Here is an 18,406-nt window from a genome sequence, read left to right as displayed (position 1 = left end):
TATAGATCCTCAGCTCAATATAGCTTTCAATTTCTCCCGAGATGTTGAGTGTGACCTTTTACTCCCATGTGGTCGTGAGCTGACTGTTACTGATATTTACACACTGAGATTATTGCAGTCGCTACAGCTTCTGCTGCGCTCCACCTTTCTACACTGTGAGGTTAGTTTCTACCTCCTCTCCAATATAGATAGCTGATATTTATGTACTTAAGTCTCTCACTGTAGATGATCACAACATAGCAGAGGCAACAACTAAAGAGAGGCAGAGAGAGGAGGAGCAGGGCAGAAGTAAAGTGAATAGTTACTAAGCTGTATGTGGGAGTGAAGCAAGACACTGAAGAGAAAAAGGGGGCAGTTATTGAAATATGAGGGCAGTCAACAAACAGAGGAGAGGAGGTGGAGGTGGGATGTAGGGGCTGGGATTACAGATGAAAAAAAAAACATGATGAACACAGCCTGTATTTGGTAACATACTGTAAGCAGGCTTGAACTTGACAAATTTAGATGAAAGAAAGTTCCTACACGAATCTGCAACGCCTAGTTTTAAAAGTTTTTAATGGGGTTTTCGGAGGAAGAGTTTGTAGAATGTGTGCTGATTAGCCTGGTACTTATCAAACTGGGCTGAACTGATTATTGAAGTTAAATCTTACAGCAGTAACAGTGAATGAGTTGTAGACTGGCTGAGAGCAGCTAGGGGTTTATGGAAAAAAAAAGAGCATGCAGCAAAACAAACCAAAAATAAGAGAGGAGAAGAAAAGAGAACAGAACAGAACATGGAAGATTAGGAACAGCTCTGCCAAAGATCGACACCCTTACAAGTGAAGCTACAACCAGCCATGTTAGCTTAGCTTAGCATAAAAGACTGGAAGCAAGGGGAAACGTGTGGAAAAGTGTGAAGTAATAAAATCCCCACACCTTTAAAGCTCACTGATGCACAACTCATTTATTAATATATCTATATCTAATGTATCTTTGTTTAATCCTTCCAACCAATTAAGTACAACACATAACACCCTGTAAAAACATTTTACTCATCAGTTTATGTGTGGTGTAAAAACTAACATCTCCGGGCTGTCGCTTCCCATCCTAAGAAAGCCTGCTAGCAGCTCTGAAATTCTCTTGGTGTTTAGATTAATCAAACAAGATTCAACATGTTAATTAGTAAGCTTTAGAGGTGTGTACTTTTGAACTTGTGCCAGGCTAGCCATTTCCCCCTGCCTTTAATGCAAAACTAAGCTAAGCTAATTGCCTCCTAGTTTCAGCTCCATACTTAACATAAAGACATGAGTGACAGCGGTATCAGTCTTCTCATCTAATTCTCAGCAAAAAAAGCCAGTAAGCGTAATTCCCCAAATGTTTAACTGCTTTTTAAAAAGAAGAGAAAATCAAGATTTTGATGTTATTACTGTAAAAGGAGTTGGTGATTAGTTTGTGCAATAAAATCAACATAGCAGAGAGGGAAGTTCATTAAGGGGTCTTGATGGAAAAGGACACAGTCAGGAAAAAGGAGTATATGGTATTCAGGTGACACTAAAGGCTAAAAAAAGCAAACTGCTGCCTCTGTATTACTGTTTGTTTCACCATTTCACTTTCAGAATGCCTTTGCCTCTTCGTGTGTAACCACGCAATTAAGATTTCAGTAAATTATCTTCGAAATATGTGATGTAACCTGATGAGAGGCTTCACTTGAATTCATCTCTTTAATTACATACTTGCATGAATAGTTCCTTAATGTCTTTTTTTAATTTCAGATTTTTGTCTGGATGACGTGTCCATGTGGCTTTCCTGCTGAATAAATCATGTCATCATCCACACAGAGACACAAACAAACATGCAATCAGCTGTCAGGTACTTTCTCTGTTTATGTCTCTAGTTTTTTTCTCTCTTCCTTGAACTCTTGTTAGCTATCTGGCAACACTTGCTGCTCTGAGCTTATTACAGAAAACCTGGGAACACATGCTGAGTGTCAGTCGCAGAGTGAAATGTACTCGGTGTTCTTTCACGCATACTCAAATGATTTGAAGTTCATTATATAAGCTATGATAGCAAATATGCAAGTGTAAAACAGTGTGCATGTGAAAACTGAAAAAAAAAAAGATGTAAATGAGGGAAGTGGGAAAAATTAGTAAAATATAACAATTTTGACATTAACTCCTATAAATTATGTGTTTGTGTGTGTGTGTGTGTGTGTGTCACCTTGCCACATGGTTGATGACAGGGGAGAAGTTTGTGGGTCCGTAGAGCTGAACTGACTTCAGACTCTGGTAGTAGGCTTCCATCACACCGTCAATACCTGCACAGTACGGGTTCTGAGGGTTCCCATTCTAAGGAGAGGAAAGGGAACTTGCATTATTAATTGAATTTGCATTGAGGAGAAACAGATGAAACAAAAAGGCTTATATGCCAGTGTTTTGTCTTGAAACCGTAGCCATGTTTCCATACAAATGTATTCCAAATCTGCAAAAGAAAATGCCACTGAATGTTTGTTTCCATCCACTACCGTTACGTAATTATTAAGAGTTGGTTCATCGAGATATCATGGATTTATTATAGAGCCATGGGAGCGATGAGTGTTGGAGTGATCAGGTATGTGAGTTGTCAGAACTGTGGAAAAAGTGTTTCCTTCTCCCATCAATCAACTATTTTTCAAAAAAGGCAAAAACCACCTCAAGTCAGCATAAAAAGTTTTTTCCAAATTATGCCCTTCCCGTCAACCTTTTCTAATATGACACACAAAATTAGACTAAAAGCACTTTATTAATATAAATATTTACATAAAAATGCACATCTAATGTATGGTAAACAGTGTAACTTTGCTCACTTGGGGTTATGTCAGGTCTTTAGTCCCCCAAGCAAATAAGAAATTCAGCAGGGTCATATGCTTGAATAACAGTATAAAAAAGTCAGAGCTAAACTGTAATGTGTACGTTCAACCATATCCATCAGTGCATGCATTCTGTTACTTTCTTATTAACTGTTACACAATGTTCCCCATAACTTGTTTTATTCAGCTGTGGGATTTACTCTGAATTAAAGTTTGAAGTGACTTAACTTTTTTATGCAACACGACTTAAAGCGTCGTTCTATTGGGGTCACTTGAGGCTCTTGGTTAGTAGAGAAACTGATATTGTGTTCTTGTGTTATTGGCAAGCGTCGGTGTTAATTGTTGTTAAATTCTGCCCCCTCGTTTGTTGCATTAGAAATGTCTTGAGGGAAGTAATGTGACATTTTCATTTTGTCATTGGAATAAGAAAATATACAACCAAGCAATACATAGATAACTAAAATAAAATAAAAAACTTTGAGTGTATCCCAGAATATTTTGTCTTTGAGGAAAGACGTTTGGGGACAAAACTCCATCTCAACTTTACAGTACAAGAACCATGTACAATGAGTTGTACAAAGATGTTCCTGGTTTTGATTAGTGAGTAATTCACTTTGTGTTTGGATTCCGCATCATCCATTTGAGAGAAGAGGGGTGGGTCAAAACCCCAATAAAGGGAAGATCTCCCTGTTTCACTCCCTCCCATTCTGGTCCCAGCCCCTCTTGCTCATACCAAGGCAAACTCGTGGGAGATCCGTCCATCAGGCGGCAGCTTGGCTCCGAACCCTAGTGCAGGAAACATCTTATCGCTGTCGTAGTCCTGGATGATTTCTCCTACCGCCTTCAGGGCCATTGCGTAGGCATTCAGCTGGTAGGGACTCATGTAGTGGAGTGAGGTTGGCTGGGCCGGGTTACCTGTTTGTGACAAAGGGAACACAGACAGTCAGAGGATAATCCTAAGGTACGGAAGTGTGCCTTAACAATGGAAAGAGATGATTTGGTCATTACTTTTCTGCTCAAGTGTTGACTACATGTAATAAATTTAGGTCTTTGTTATCATTACATTAAACCAGAGGTACACTGTGTCTCTCTTTATATGCAGTCAATAAAATGCACTTATTATGATGTGATTAATCTTGAAGATGCCATGGTTACAGTGTGGAGAATCAAACATGAACTTTGGACATTTTCAACATCCAAGTTTTCTCTGTTATGTGAGTACATGAGTTTTATAACCCTGCATCAAGATGTGACATAAATGTGAGCCCTTTCTAAAATGGTTTTGGAAATAGAATAGGTTGTATTTTTGGCAAAGAATGTGATCTTTGGGAAACAGCTGAGTTAAAAAAAAATGTCAGGTTAAATTATACACAATTAAACTTAAAAATTCTTAAATAATTAAATCAAAAACTGTAACATGAAAAAGTCAGGAATATCATGTTTGGAGACATTCTGTTAACAGTCAGAAAAAACTTAACTGGGTAATTGTCAGAGGTTCTGTGGGTTTAATGGTGCTTTATGGGAACCACATTTTAATATTTGAAAAGCCACATGAACTTCTAAATGTTTTTTTTCCAATAGTTGCTGTTCAGTGCTTCAATATAGCAGCAAGTGATTCCATAAAAAACAACAACAACAACAACAGTGGTTCTGTTAGTGATTTGTACATTACGTTACTGATGTCTGCTCACTATATTAACATGAAGGTTTTGTAAAAAAAAATCTCCCCGTTCATGACTTTTCATATTACTTTTCAAACTGGATTTTAATAAACTGCAGAAGTCTACTAGCCATCATTCTCAATTGAGATTTTAGTATGAGCCAGACAAGATCAATTACACCTTTCCTCAGACACCAGCACATAGGATGTGGCTCTATTGCTGCCGCCGCCTGTCCTGCTCGGCCTGAGCTCAAGGGTAGATGGATAACACAGTCCTTAATCACGGCCATCATAGCATGTTAGTGCACTCAGCTTTAGCTGCCAGGTGTGATGGAGAGGGCTATTACGAAACACTCGATTCCCCCATCTGCATATATTTGAATAAACGCTCCCTAGGTATTCAGCACACTGTGTGTGTCTTTATGTGAGTCTCTGAGTGTCTGTGCACATTCAGACTCTGTGTGTGTGTGTGTGTGTGTGTGTGTGTGTGTGTTTGCGCACTCACCATTGGAAGCTGTGAAATCAATGGCCACGGTAAAGTTAATCTGGGTCCTAAGAAGAGAAAAGAAGTGAGATGATTCATTAATCAACAATCACTCCCCCCTTCTGTTTCTCCTACACACACACACACACACACACACACACACACACACACACACACACACACACCTGTGATCCAATGAGAATCAATCAGAACAAATGAACTGCAGATATAATCAGGTTAGTGTGATGAATGTTTGCGAGTACAAACTGAGTTCCTCCTGCCCTTTAGCTGTGTCAGTGATAAAGAGACAGCAAGGCTTTCACACCAAACACAAGCAAGGCATTGCTCACAGGAAGGTTGTTGTTTTAAAACAACACAGCTACAGTCTGCTTAACAACTGCATATGTGAAAGTAGGCACTCTGACTTTGATCCCAAAATTAAAAAAACTGGTACAATTAACTGTAACTGCAGCTCTTCACAGTGTGCATTAAAGTGAAATTTTACAAATGCTAAATTAGATGGACCAATGGAGACTTTGCTTTGAGTAACCCAGAGTCGCATAACTGTAAACTGCAATCATCTCAGGACTTACATTAACAGGCAAACAGGACTAACAATCTACAGCTATGCCTGAGCACAGTGGTGCTCTGAGTTTTGCTAACACAGCATGCTAACATGCTCACAATGACAATGTTAACTAACATGCTGATATTTGACAGGCAATTGTCACGATCTTAGTTTTGCATGCTAGCATGCTAACATTTTCCAATTAGCGCTAAACACAGAAAGGTGCAGGTATTTGGTATGTTGCAGGTATTTTTCATAAACTAAAGTACTACACTAATAAAATATTTTGACATGATGGTGCCGATAAGACAACTAGTGGATGCATTACAATCCATTCAGTAGTTGTCGGGATCACCAAAGTAATTAGGATTCATCCTCTGGGCCTAAAAACACATTCTTCATATCACTAGTAAATCTATTTACAAGCTAATTTCCGCATTTGATGCATTTTGGCTCATGCTCTGCCTCACACAAACTGTATACTTAGTGGTTTCTGAAAGAAAGAGCAGACAAAAGATAGAAATGATGAAAAAGAAGCATTAGAGAGATGAAACATCAGAGAGACAAATAACACACACCACAGCACCCAGCATTAGAGTGGCACGTCTCTCTCCATCAAAACATTTCCTAACTTGTTAACCTGCAGGAACAGGATGCGGTTAAGCGCTCTGTCGGCCTGTCACAGCTTTTTCACACCAATCCTCGCCCGCTGCCACACACAAACACGAACACAAACACACACAGAGCCACCCTGTCTACCTAACACACATCTCCTGTAATCAGATAGTGTCAAACAGCCAGTAACTCATCATCTTTGTCACCTCGGCAGGCCATGTGAAGTGCAGGCACTGTGCCGTCCAGAGGGGACAGGAAGAGAAGGCGAGACAGAGGTAGGAAAAAGTTCAAGAGTCGTTTATGATCAGCCCACATGTTTGGGGTTTTCAAAGTACAGTAAAGCCCAGAAGGAAGGTTTGGACCTGCCCTCTCATGTGAGCAGACAGATATTAGCTTAGGTTAACTACATTGTAAAATCGTAAAATTTGGTTAGAATCTTCTCTCCCAGCATATTAAAAAAATGCCAACAGAAAAGTGAGAAAACACTTATTTAGATAACTAATAATAAGAATGACAGAAGGCAGTTTTTACATGCATTATGTATTTTGTTGGAAAAATCCCCATATCCTAATCTGACATGTACACTGCGAAAAGAGTTTCTCTTTAAGTTAGGACCCTGCTTGACCTCATGTTTGTAATGAAGCTGTTTTCAGTTGCTGTAGCTTAAAATGTTTCTGTTTAACTGATCCTCAGCAACACAATCTTGTCCTGAATGGGCTTAACTACTTTGGTGTGACACAGTGGAATCGGCGAAACACAAAGGGAAGTTTGGCCCTAGTCTCAGAACCTTTTCATCCAAGGCCTAGTGTTGTTTTTTTCCCATATTTGAGACTTTTCTCTATTATGTCCTGCAAGTTTCATATCAAACATTAACTTTCTAATTAATTTTCTTAACTTTACATCAGTTAAAGTATTACAAGGTGCCTCTATTAATGAAGAAAACTGTTACAGGATATACAGTCAAATTTTTAAACGCCATCAGATAATGTCCAAATTCACGGTCATCAGCCTTCTCTTAGTTGATAAAAACGTTACGACAGTGAGGCTTTACAAAGTGACAAAAACTGAATTATACATTGCTTAATGAGCTGGTTCATTTCCTCAATATAATGAAAACATCAAGAAAATTCCAGTAAATTAGCTTTTCTAGGGGACAGCTGCAAGGACAAGGGAGCAGAGAGAGGAGATCTGAGTGAATTTTGGTCCAGTTCTCTACGCTGGCACAGACAAGCTTCAGCCTAGCAGCCTAAATTATGCATGCCCTCTTTCTCTCCCACCCAATCTCTCTCTGTCACGCACACACACACACAAAGTTTGAGAGAGGAACTCCAACTGTGTGAGTGTGAAGGGACAGCTGGGAAACAAGGTGAATTGGGGGGCGGACAATAAAAAATGACAAAAGTCAAGAGAAAAGACGGAAAGCAGGAGAGCAGCGTTTAATTGAATGCGTCGCTCTGCAACGTCAGCACAGGAAAACAACAATGAGGCACAAACAGAAAGTAAATGATGACAAAAGCAAGAATTGGCAACAACAAAAGGAGTTCTAAAACTGAGGATACAGGCTGAACACTTTTCCAAAGTGGGCTGCAATTGTTGATTAACTGGTATTGATCATCAAACCTCTGCAGTTTGACTGCGATTACTTTGTGCTATGAGACCGTACAATTTACCGTCACTGGCAGGACTCCTTAAAAGTCAGTGTCAGAGTTTCTTGCTTTACAGAGTGAACATCACCCCCTAATGTTTGACACCATCATTCTGACACCAAATGGAGAGAATATTAATATCCAGATGAGAACACAGGACATTCTCCAAAAGGTCAAATCTATCCTCAGCATTAATCACACAAGAATTTGAGTGAGACAGTTTATTGGCTCTTGGGATTTTCCCTGGTGATGTGTGTATTTTCGGGGCTGGCCATTTTTTCAGTCTTTTCCTACGTTTTATATTAATTTATATATATTTGTACAATAAAACTGCTTGTATTGTTTGTTTGTAAAAGTGTCAAACCTAGCATGAAATCAACTGCTGCCCCTCCTTTTATCCTAAATATAAAGATATTATGACTAAAACAATAAATACATTTTGTGTCGACTCTGGCGGCCCCTGTGGACAAAAGCGGTAGTGTTTCCACTGCCTCAGTTCATTGATTTCAATAGGAATCCAACTTGGTGGCATTAAAAATAAAGGTTTTGCTACAAGGTGGCATGGGAAGGAATAAAACAATGAATCAGTCAGCCAGTGGTGGTGAGAAACTTTGTTAAACTTCCCTAACAAACATCTGACAGACCCAAGTGGCACGGAAGGATATTATTTATGGATGTACAAGACATACATTTGGCAATAAAAGTTGCGTCAGGTGGCACGAAGCACAGCACACCAAGCACCATAGAAACCAGTCAAAGAAGAAATGCTTAAACAGAGTAAGATAACAAAATGAAGGCAACAAAAGAATCCATGATAAGACCAGAAGTTTCAACTTAGGCTAGAGGCACTGACTAAATAACTACATAACATTTGTGAATGTTATATTTACCTAAGTATAGTACATTCCTGTACTGAACAGACACAAAATCACCTGAACAGCAAAAGGAGATCTACAACAAAGAATTTCTGCTTTACCGGTTCAAACCAGAAAGGCAGCAAAATACTCTGGCAGGAATGATAAGGAATTTTCAGTCAGTAGTCTTTACCACAACATCACATGTCTGAGCTTCAGCAGAGGGAGATGAGATTGTGCGCTTACTTAGCCTGCAATAAAAAGCACACCTTATCATTCTGTGTCCTGAAGGTAAAGGGCAACTTCTCCAATCCAGTGTCATGATGTTTTTTTTTTTCTTAAATGGCTTCAATCCACCTCTTGGCACATTTCCCTAAACCGCTGGCTCCAGCAGCAACATTTAATATGGTGGATATATGGTCAAATGTACATGAAAGTTTTCATACTAGCTACATTAAGGTAAGATTTATTTGGCCTGACTGAAACAGATTTATATCTGCTTATTCCTTACATCTGGTTTTCTGATCTGTTGTGTTTGGACAATAAAGGGTGCGGAGAAGAAGCACACCTTTTACCAGCACCACTGACTACAACTACTTCCTGGACTTTCTTTCTGTGTGTCTTATACAACATACACACGTGTTTCTGTGAGTGTCTCTCTGTGCTATATGTGACCATGACAACACCTTTCCCATGATGCTTCTTTGATCCTTAGATCGTCTTGGAGACAAAACAACACATACAATATGTTGTACATACAGGAAGGACTGTGTTCAAAGAACATGGCTGCCCACATTGAATAGTGTGTGAAAGCCTCTGTGTGTAGTATATACAGTATATAATGGGGTGAAGGGGGAAACGCCACTTTACAAGCTGGTTTTCTGTCAGTCACTGATCTTCCCCCGCTGTTAAAACCCACAGAGACTCAGCTAGGAACCAATATGACAAAATACTGCTCAGCAGGGGGGCGGACTGATGAGGAGGTAGCGCACTACATTCAAATAAGCTCTCCTGCAGACTGAACAGGCTGGATGATAATGTCTCGCCTAAATCTTCAAAGCATCTCATTTCTAGTCTGTGAAAAGATGATCTCTTCCACATCTCTAGTGACGCGCTCCTGCTGCAAGGAAACCTTAGGAAGTGGAAACGTGATGACTACCATTTAGCCCAATTTTACCTAAAAAAGGTGTAAATGTATTATACAGTGGTTTTCCATTTTTACAATGAATAATATTAGCATTCATGGAAATTACTGAAAACCTGCATCACCTACATAGTCCTGATGGCCAATCGCAACAGGCTATGTACCCTATATAGTGTTCATCTTAATAATGAAAATCTATTTAAGAAAAAAAGCCTTTCAAATGTTCACAAGAAGTCTTCTTTCCTCTTATATTTAAGTGCCAGAGGGAAATGTATGCATGAGTGCACTGAGTGGCCTAAAAATGGCATCAGAGGTTGTGTGATGTGACCTCTCCTGATGATATGCAAACAGATGTTGCTGGTTGGACAGTATCCATCTGGCTAGAGGAGAAGGGAGGAGAGAGGAGAAGAGGAGAAGAGGAGAGATAAACTGCTCACACCTACATTAAGTCAAATTAGCCTAAACGTTGATATTGGCAGTGTTTGTTAATTTGCTTTACTTAGCACAAAGTTAAACGTCTGGGTTCTTTTCAAAGATTTGATTTTTTACAAAGCTTTGTCTTGATTCTGAGTGCCTGCTCCTCTATCTAATGATAACCTCTCAGAATGATTTCAATACAAGCAGAGATCCCTCCTGCTTCTATTCTGGTTTCAATACTCAATTCACAAACCAAAACAAGGGGAAACAATATCTGTCACTATGAGTGACAGGACGGCCTTCAAAGGCACAACTCAAAATGAAAGATATAGCCAACAATTCCTCATTTTTATCCCTCTGCTCATGAATAGAGGACTCTTTGTTGAAATCCATGGGTGGTACTAATGCTTTATCAGGGAGTGAAAAGAATAAGAGCAGCGATGCTCTGGATGAGATGGAGGCTTCTCAAATCAGTCATTTATGCTAATGCTGCCAGCAGATCATGTTCCTAATTAGGTCCAAATGAACAATTAGCTGATTGGGTTGAAGCTGCAAAAGGAGCTGTCAATCAGATGATAAGAGAGCAGAGGAGAGGAGAGAAGAAGGGAGGAGAGCTGAGAAGAAATACCAGAAAATGGAATGAGATGAAAATACCTGACAGTCCAACAAGATTGAGCCACACAAGGGATTTTGGGGAAATGCACCAATGAGAAAGTACCTAGGAAGGTGTGGGTTTGCATGTGCACACATGGGTGTGTTTACGTTTTTGTGAGTGAGTGCATGCATTAGCGTGTCTGTGCACAAGTACACAGTCTGCCCATTATGCAATTGGAGTAAGTGCAACTGGACCATTACAGTCCATTTAGGTTTCAAACAGTGAGACAGCACTTGGCACTTCATTTAGCCACACAAGCGTGTAACAGCACCCGGCTCACACTCCCAAAGCACCGCCAGAAAAAGAAGAAAAACACCCTCTTCCTGAGAGTTTCAAAGTGCTCTCTGACTGACAGTGCTGCTGAGAATGTGGTCTGTGTGTAGGGAGACTCGAAGATGGGAATTCTCCATTAGCAGTTAGTGACAGAGTGAGGAAACATATGCCAGGACACGTGGTGAAAATACACACATTGCATTTCAAAGCCAGCCCTCACACATGCTGTCATTCTGACAAGTTTGACTGCAAATTGATCACACCTAGCACATGACTATAACATGCATTAATAAACAAAGATGAAAGCCTTCCTGGCATGCTGCTTCTGCTTCATTTCCACCCTTAAACATATACAGTAGCTCGGTCCAATATCTTAATCCGGCATACACAAAGTGCATTCCTAACTCCCTGTGAATCAATGGCATATTGACTGGTGAATTCTTCACAAAAGCTGTGGATAAAAAAACACAACCTGGGAGGCATATTAATTGCCTTTTTCCTACATTTTACAAACGCAACAACAAATTTATTGATGTAATTTTGCATGTGAATACGAGCTTAGCAAAGGCTTTATTGTATGTGCACATTTACTTAATATTACCTTCATGTGACAATTTTTATATCCAGCCTTATAGCTGCTCTTTTTACACAGGTCTTATTGTTTGCTGACAGTCAGGATGTAGTTTTCTGACTTAATTTCACAAAGGTTGAACACATTTTAAACATATGTCTTTGAATAATATTAGACAAAGATGAATCCTCAATATCTTGTATTAATACTGTCACATACAGTATACGTACATTATACTTTCATATATTTTGCAACTGCACGCAGTAGAAAAAGTATATGCCGTAACCTTATTTTCGGCGTGTGTGTTTGGTAACAGGTGGAGGTTGAGATCAAGCAGGACAAACTGAAGGCCTTATAGGTATGGTCCATAATTCATGCCTCAGGCAATGGAGAAACGAATGCTAACATGTCCAGGAAACATATCTACATTACATTCTAGTAACCACTCAGATGTATAATACACATTCCAGAGGTTATCATAATTTTCCTTTCATATTTATCTCTTGCTTAGTCCGGTTACAGTAAACCTTTTTGGCTCTAGCTTTTTAGCTGCTAAATGCTCCACTATGTTTACCATCTAGTCGCTAACTTGGTCGTCTGTTTTGTGATCATCTGGCAGCATACAATGAAACTTCAGAGCTTTTTCACTAAGAACAGCAGCCTATTGTGGCTGGAAACTGATACTATGAGAGCAGCGAGAGTGAACCAAAACAGCATAGTTGAGGATCAGAAAACCAGCCATGTAAAGTAGGTAGTAGTACAAAGCTCTACAGAGCTATGGGAAAATGAAAAATAGTAGAAGTCACACCATATGATCCATTCTCAGTGATAAAATATTGACTATGGCTGCTTTAAGGGAAGGCCTAAACCCGGAAATGGTGTTTGATGATCAAACTTTCTTTCAAATTGCAAAAATTCAGATTTTCTTCCATATGAATGAAGATTTAGAAACATCTGCAAAAGCTATATGTTACCCACAACAACACAAATACCCAAATAATCAATGTGGCACAGTTTAAGGCAGGCTATTGAAAGCAAAGTTATTTGTGGTGCAAAGAGAAGGCAGTCCAGCGTACCAAGTTTTGGCTTCTTAGATAAAAAGCCGGCCAAAAATTGCTTGAGCCAATGAGAGGATTATCCTTCTGCTCTGAGCTGTGTGTTACCTCTTCTGAAATCCTCCCGAAATGAACAACAGCAATGGGAAGAAAAAGCGGGTCAGAAAATAGATGGCATTGTTTTCTTACGAGTGGTCACAGAGGAAACAAGGCTAAACTTTCAGGGTTTGAGGGAGTTTTTCAAAATCAGGCAAAAACTTTTTTTATTCTCCTTTAACTGCCAGCTGGCTTTCTGTAACACCTGAAAAACACAGCTACGAAGGGCAGCAGGAACAGAGAAATACAAGGACTAAAATGGACATTTTTTTCCCCAAAGTTGCATGCGTGCACACACACACACACACACACACACACACACACACTCTCTCTCTCCCTTTCTCTCCCTTGACAGTCTCCCCCTCTGTGAGTCTAATGAAGGCAGAGTGTGTAGGCGAGTATTCGCGCCATGCCTGGTTGCACACAGCCAACCCTCCTGAGCAACAAGCGTACACAAGCACATGTACATAGACACACATACCAGCACACACTATGGCACATGGCATGGGCGAGTGGTGAAACACAATACAAGCAGATTTCACACAAGGGCAGAGACTACGCACACACACACACACACACACACACACACACACACACACACACACACACACACACACACACACACACACACACACACACACACACTTCAGAGACTAAGCCCTGTGTACTTGACTTCAGGTTGGCCCATCTGTCAGTCTCTCTCTCTCTCCACCTTTCACTGTCCTTCTCTCACATGCAAATGTACACTTTTCCATCTGATTCACTCACACTGTGGGATCATTATCTTTGGCATATTGCAGACACGGAGTCATGATGGGGTTATTATCGAGACAGGGACCGGCACACTCAGCATGTCACTTCTCATTAAAGGACTACAACCCCCGTCTCTCAGTGTGTGTTCAATGAATAAGTGGTCATTGACTTACCCTCCTTTGATGTAGTCCAGGAAGGTGACTTCAATGTCCACCAGGAATGACAGCAGCGTTACCTGTAATTGATAGGGCCACAATCAGCTGTGTGTTAATAACGACTTTCAAGTGTTGCCTCTGATGGGATAAATGCAGTTTCTGCTTCTTTCTGACACAATAAATACAGAAACTGGTTCAATTACAAAATGAAACGCAAGCAGTATGGAACAGGTACCCATCTGGCTCTACTGTAGTATGGTATTGCATTTAAAATCTAGCCTATGCAACTCAATGTATCAAGGGAAATAATGATGCATCAGATTTGATAGATATTCCCTCACCGTTCCAGAGTTGAGGTATTTTTTCTTCTTTCCTTTCTTCTTTGGATTTACCACCTAAAAAAGACAATATTCTCTCTTGTTATTTTGACATTCCATTCATTCTTTCATTCAGTCTTTCATTTGAATTGGCACCACTCCAACTTTATGAGTTAAAATATGAAACAGCATTAGCACTCATTTTGAACCTTGCTCTGTGGCGAGCAGCACAGACCAAGAGAGAAGAAGCAGCTCTCAGCAATGTCAACTAGAATTGTTTAACAATGTATTGGTTAAAATATTGATCATGTTAAAGAATATTAAACCCTATAATAATCAGGGTTTGAGGAAAAAAAACTGAACATGAAAACTGTGTGTAGTAACTGATCTCCACCCCCCATCAAAATCTAGAGTGGCTTTATTCTGGTTGGCGTGACTTCATGAATATGTAACAGGGTGTGCTCAGTAAACCTTGCTTGGCTCAATTAAGATTCCCATGTATCTAAACCAGCTCCACTTACTGGTTTGAGTTGTTTTTGTGAACAGATTAGAAAGGATACACTTTTTCAGCCGTGGGCCTCAATTAATTTCTTCTCTCTGATTGCAACCTGAGTTCATTCAAACGTACAATTGCTCCTGTGATGTGGGGACCGGCATGAAACCTGAAACTCCTTTTGAATCCCAAACACTGCCTCTGAGCTTTTAAATCAGAGCTTTATGGTCTAATTAAACTGGGCCAAGGTTAAACAGAAAGAGAGGACCTCGGGGAAACAACATACAAATGTGTGGATTTATGCATTTCTCCTTGGTTCACATTGCAATCGGTACACACAAGGACACGTTTGCCTCTGGAGGTGAGGTGCAATGATTGAAACTTGGTTGTAACACAAAAACACACACTAACAAACACACACACTGAGGACCATTCTCTCTCTAACTGATAGCTTTAGGTTGAGGAAAATCACGGGTCAAGAAACAGGCCAGAAATCACAAAATGACTTGCGTGTCTGTGTGTGTGCGTTTCTATCTATTTGCTGTTCCTCATGTCAGCGTGCCCCGTGCACTTTTGAGCGTGTGCACATCTCAGCAAGATTAGTCAAACAGCAGCTGTTTAAAATGATAGTCCCCTGTGTGCTCTCCTCTCTACGTGGTACTCTGTTAATCAAGAAGTGTTGACTCTTCCTGGGAGAAGATAAGTCAGTGATCCATCATAACTGCCAGTGTGTGTGTTCATGAGAGAGAACGTGAGGGAGAGAGAAGACCCACAGTGGGATAAACACGGTCCCTGGGCCATGTTGGCTTCAAAATTTTATATACTTTTTTAAAACCATATCTTCAGTGGATTTTAAGTTGTTGGTTGGCAATAACTAAGCCAATGAGAGCTTCGACCATCTTAATCATTGATTGTTCTCCACACAAAATAATATACAGTATGATTACTGAATTATAAATACTGAATTATTGCCCATGCTCAAATACATTTATAACATGAATTCATCTATAGATGGAGTGCCTTAGTCTTCTTCCATTTTATCTGCACCACTTGACACTAAGCAAGATATCCTAGATTTCTGTTTTCTGTAATATAGTATGATATTAGATAGATTCTAGGGAGGCATGTTTAAATCATTCTAATACTTGTAAGATAACACATTTCAACCCTTAATCCAACCTGATGTGTAAACAACAACATCACTACTGCTGCTCTAAAGTCATGTTCAAGCATCTGGATTGTGTCTGTTTTTATGAGAAGTGACAATATCAAAGATACATGGACATGATCCATAGTGTTTTTATCCGCTTAAGCTTCTACTGCCTCAAGCTAAAGCGGCACATCTCTACTTTAAAAGGCTATAAAAAGTTCAGTTCACATCCTTTAAAGCTGTCTTTAACTGAGTAACAGTATTAGAAATGTTCAATGCGGTATTTTCCCCACCAGATGGGACAGGCAGATTTTCAGCAGTTGAGTGGGTTGAACTGAAATGGCAGCTCAGTTTTACTATTATTTAGAAAAAGTTAGAGCTGTCCAAATACTGTAGGAGTGACCTGCTGACCTGCACGCTGGTCTGGAGAGGAGAATTATCTGCAATCACACACACACACACACACACACACACACACACACACACACACACACACACACACACACACACTCACCTCATAAACGTTGAACTGGCTCTGCCCTCTGGATAGTTCTCTGTAGCTTGTGCTGAACTCTCCAATAAAGTCATGACTACAGAGGGAAGGCAGGAAGACACACAGCAAAAACATTTACATACATACGATACATTCCATTGAATTATTTAAGGGTGTATTCACACGTGTAGTTTGGTTAATTTGTTCTGGACAAGCGGTTTGTGTTCACACTGACTTTTTACAAACTAACCAGGAGGAGTAAACATGAAGTTGCACCCACTGACAGGTAACTCGTTAACTGGACAGATTTGGCGATCCTGCATCATTCAGTGATTATTACTGTGGGATGACTACATGAACTGACACAGAGTGGGACACAAGCACAGTAGGTTTAACAGCGTTTGACTTATTAATCAGGGAAAATACCCGTGCTGGCATGCCTACGTGTTACCAAATGTTTAGCATAAATATATACGTGGCTTATGAAGATAAATTATAAGATTGTTTCCTTGTTTCGCAATCGTTGCTGTCTTCCTATATGCCCAAAGGAACCATGCCGAGGGGGTAAACCCTCCCGGTTTCGAAACACTTGCTCCAAATGAAACATGTGTGAATACACCCTAAGTCTTGTCATGTGTGAGTTTTTAAAGCAAACTGAAGTGCTTTATATCCCAGAAAAGACAACTTATGTTACTCAAATTGAGTGCAACAATGAGGTAAGTTGTTAGAGAACATGGAACAGGAGAGGACACCACTTTCATGTGGATGGACAACAGTTAGGACTAACACTAAAGCTCAGTTCAACCAGACCCACTTGTTAAAAATCATTAGAATTTCTCACTCCCATTGAAAAACACCAAAATGTCATCAGATTAAGAGTGACACTGAATAGATTGAAAAGTATTAAGTATAGAGAAATAACTCCCTGTTCAAACTACAGCTTGACAAATGATACTCCTCTTTCTTTCTGTCTGTCTGTCAGCAGCCAGAAACTAGACTCATCATTAAGCAGTCAATCGTGCACCCAGCTTGCTTACCTACTGGAAACATAGACTAGTGTTAATGATGTGTGACTTGGATTAGATTAGCTGTACACAGGAAGCTAACGCGCTGAATGTTAATGTAATCAAGATAAGAAGTAATAAGGAAATGAATTGCTGTGCATTTATCAGTGTTCACAAGAATTGAGGTTATCATTTTATATTAGATTCATATCAACAACCTGCTATCCTCACGATCATATTACCAAACTTAATTACACTATAACAAACAGAACAGGTGTTGAGAACTATAAAGTGTCAGTCTACAAATCAATCTCTCGTCTAACTGGAGTTGTTTTGGTTTAATAATTGTTATTTTTGTCAAACTAAGTGGGTGTTCAGACCGAAAACAGCCCTGCTTTGAAAAAATTCAAAAGGAGTTGCTTCAGGTACTGAGACAATGAAAATGTGATCCAGGGAGTCCAGCTGGAGTAACAGATCCACGAGACTTAAGACTCATCACATGCACAACAAGATTTATAATATAATGAGGACAGATTTAACTTTCCTAAAAGGTTATTATGGAGGCAATCATTTTATCAGTAGAAATACAGCATTCACTTCGTAAAATAATCCACCATGAATGTGCACTGGCCTGAAACATATTATGATGTGTTTTTGCAGGCTGTAATTTAAAGGGATGAATGACAATTTTCAAATTACAAAAATTAAAAATATAGGGGCAAATAAAATTGAGGCATTACCTGCCGTCTCTGTCCCAGTCGTACACCTCGACCTTGATTGTTCTGTTGGGAGAGACACAAGATGAGGTTATAGGAAGATTATAACACAAAATGAGTCTGCTGGTATTTCTCCTGACATGCATTTAGTTTTTACATTTGCTGAGGCATCACAATGCTTGGTTGCAACATGCATAATATTTAAAAAGGTGTAAGATTAGAGCAGCTGCGGCAACAAAGAACATTTACAAAAAGTATTTCATACCAAATTCAATACGTTTGCTCAGTTCATAAACACCTCTAAAACAGGAACCATATCCGTTATTGTCTGTACTGTGCATATTGTATTATTTATGATGTGTTTTAACCAACCTTTGAAGCCAAAGGCAAATTTCCATATTTGTGGACAATAAAGATTATTATCATTGTTATTATGATGCAGCTGGACATTTATTTTGAACTG

The 18,406-nt window shown here is 39.6% G+C and overlaps 1 protein-coding gene across 1 annotated transcript in view; it reads right to left on the bottom strand.

Annotated features, from left to right (window-relative positions):
* LOC127358628 (copine-8) overlaps positions 1-18,406 on the bottom strand; it is an 84,139-nt gene that overhangs the window by 10,994 nt on the left and 54,739 nt on the right. The window contains exons 10-16 of the mRNA XM_051391874.1: positions 17,968-18,009; positions 16,245-16,320; positions 14,112-14,165; positions 13,789-13,850; positions 4,990-5,036; positions 3,558-3,739; positions 2,197-2,324 (exon numbers count right to left, since the gene is read on the bottom strand). Coding sequence (XP_051247834.1) covers positions 2,197-2,324; positions 3,558-3,739; positions 4,990-5,036; positions 13,789-13,850; positions 14,112-14,165; positions 16,245-16,320; positions 17,968-18,009 — 591 coding nt within the window. The remainder of the gene's footprint in view (positions 1-2,196; positions 2,325-3,557; positions 3,740-4,989; positions 5,037-13,788; positions 13,851-14,111; positions 14,166-16,244; positions 16,321-17,967; positions 18,010-18,406) is intronic.

The sequence above is a fragment of the Dicentrarchus labrax genome, unplaced genomic scaffold (assembly GCF_905237075.1).
Source record: "Dicentrarchus labrax unplaced genomic scaffold, dlabrax2021, whole genome shotgun sequence".
Classification (NCBI taxonomy): domain Eukaryota; kingdom Metazoa; phylum Chordata; class Actinopteri; family Moronidae; genus Dicentrarchus; species Dicentrarchus labrax.
Note: the sequence above shows the minus strand (reverse complement) of the source record. Positions and strands in the feature narration are given on the sequence as shown.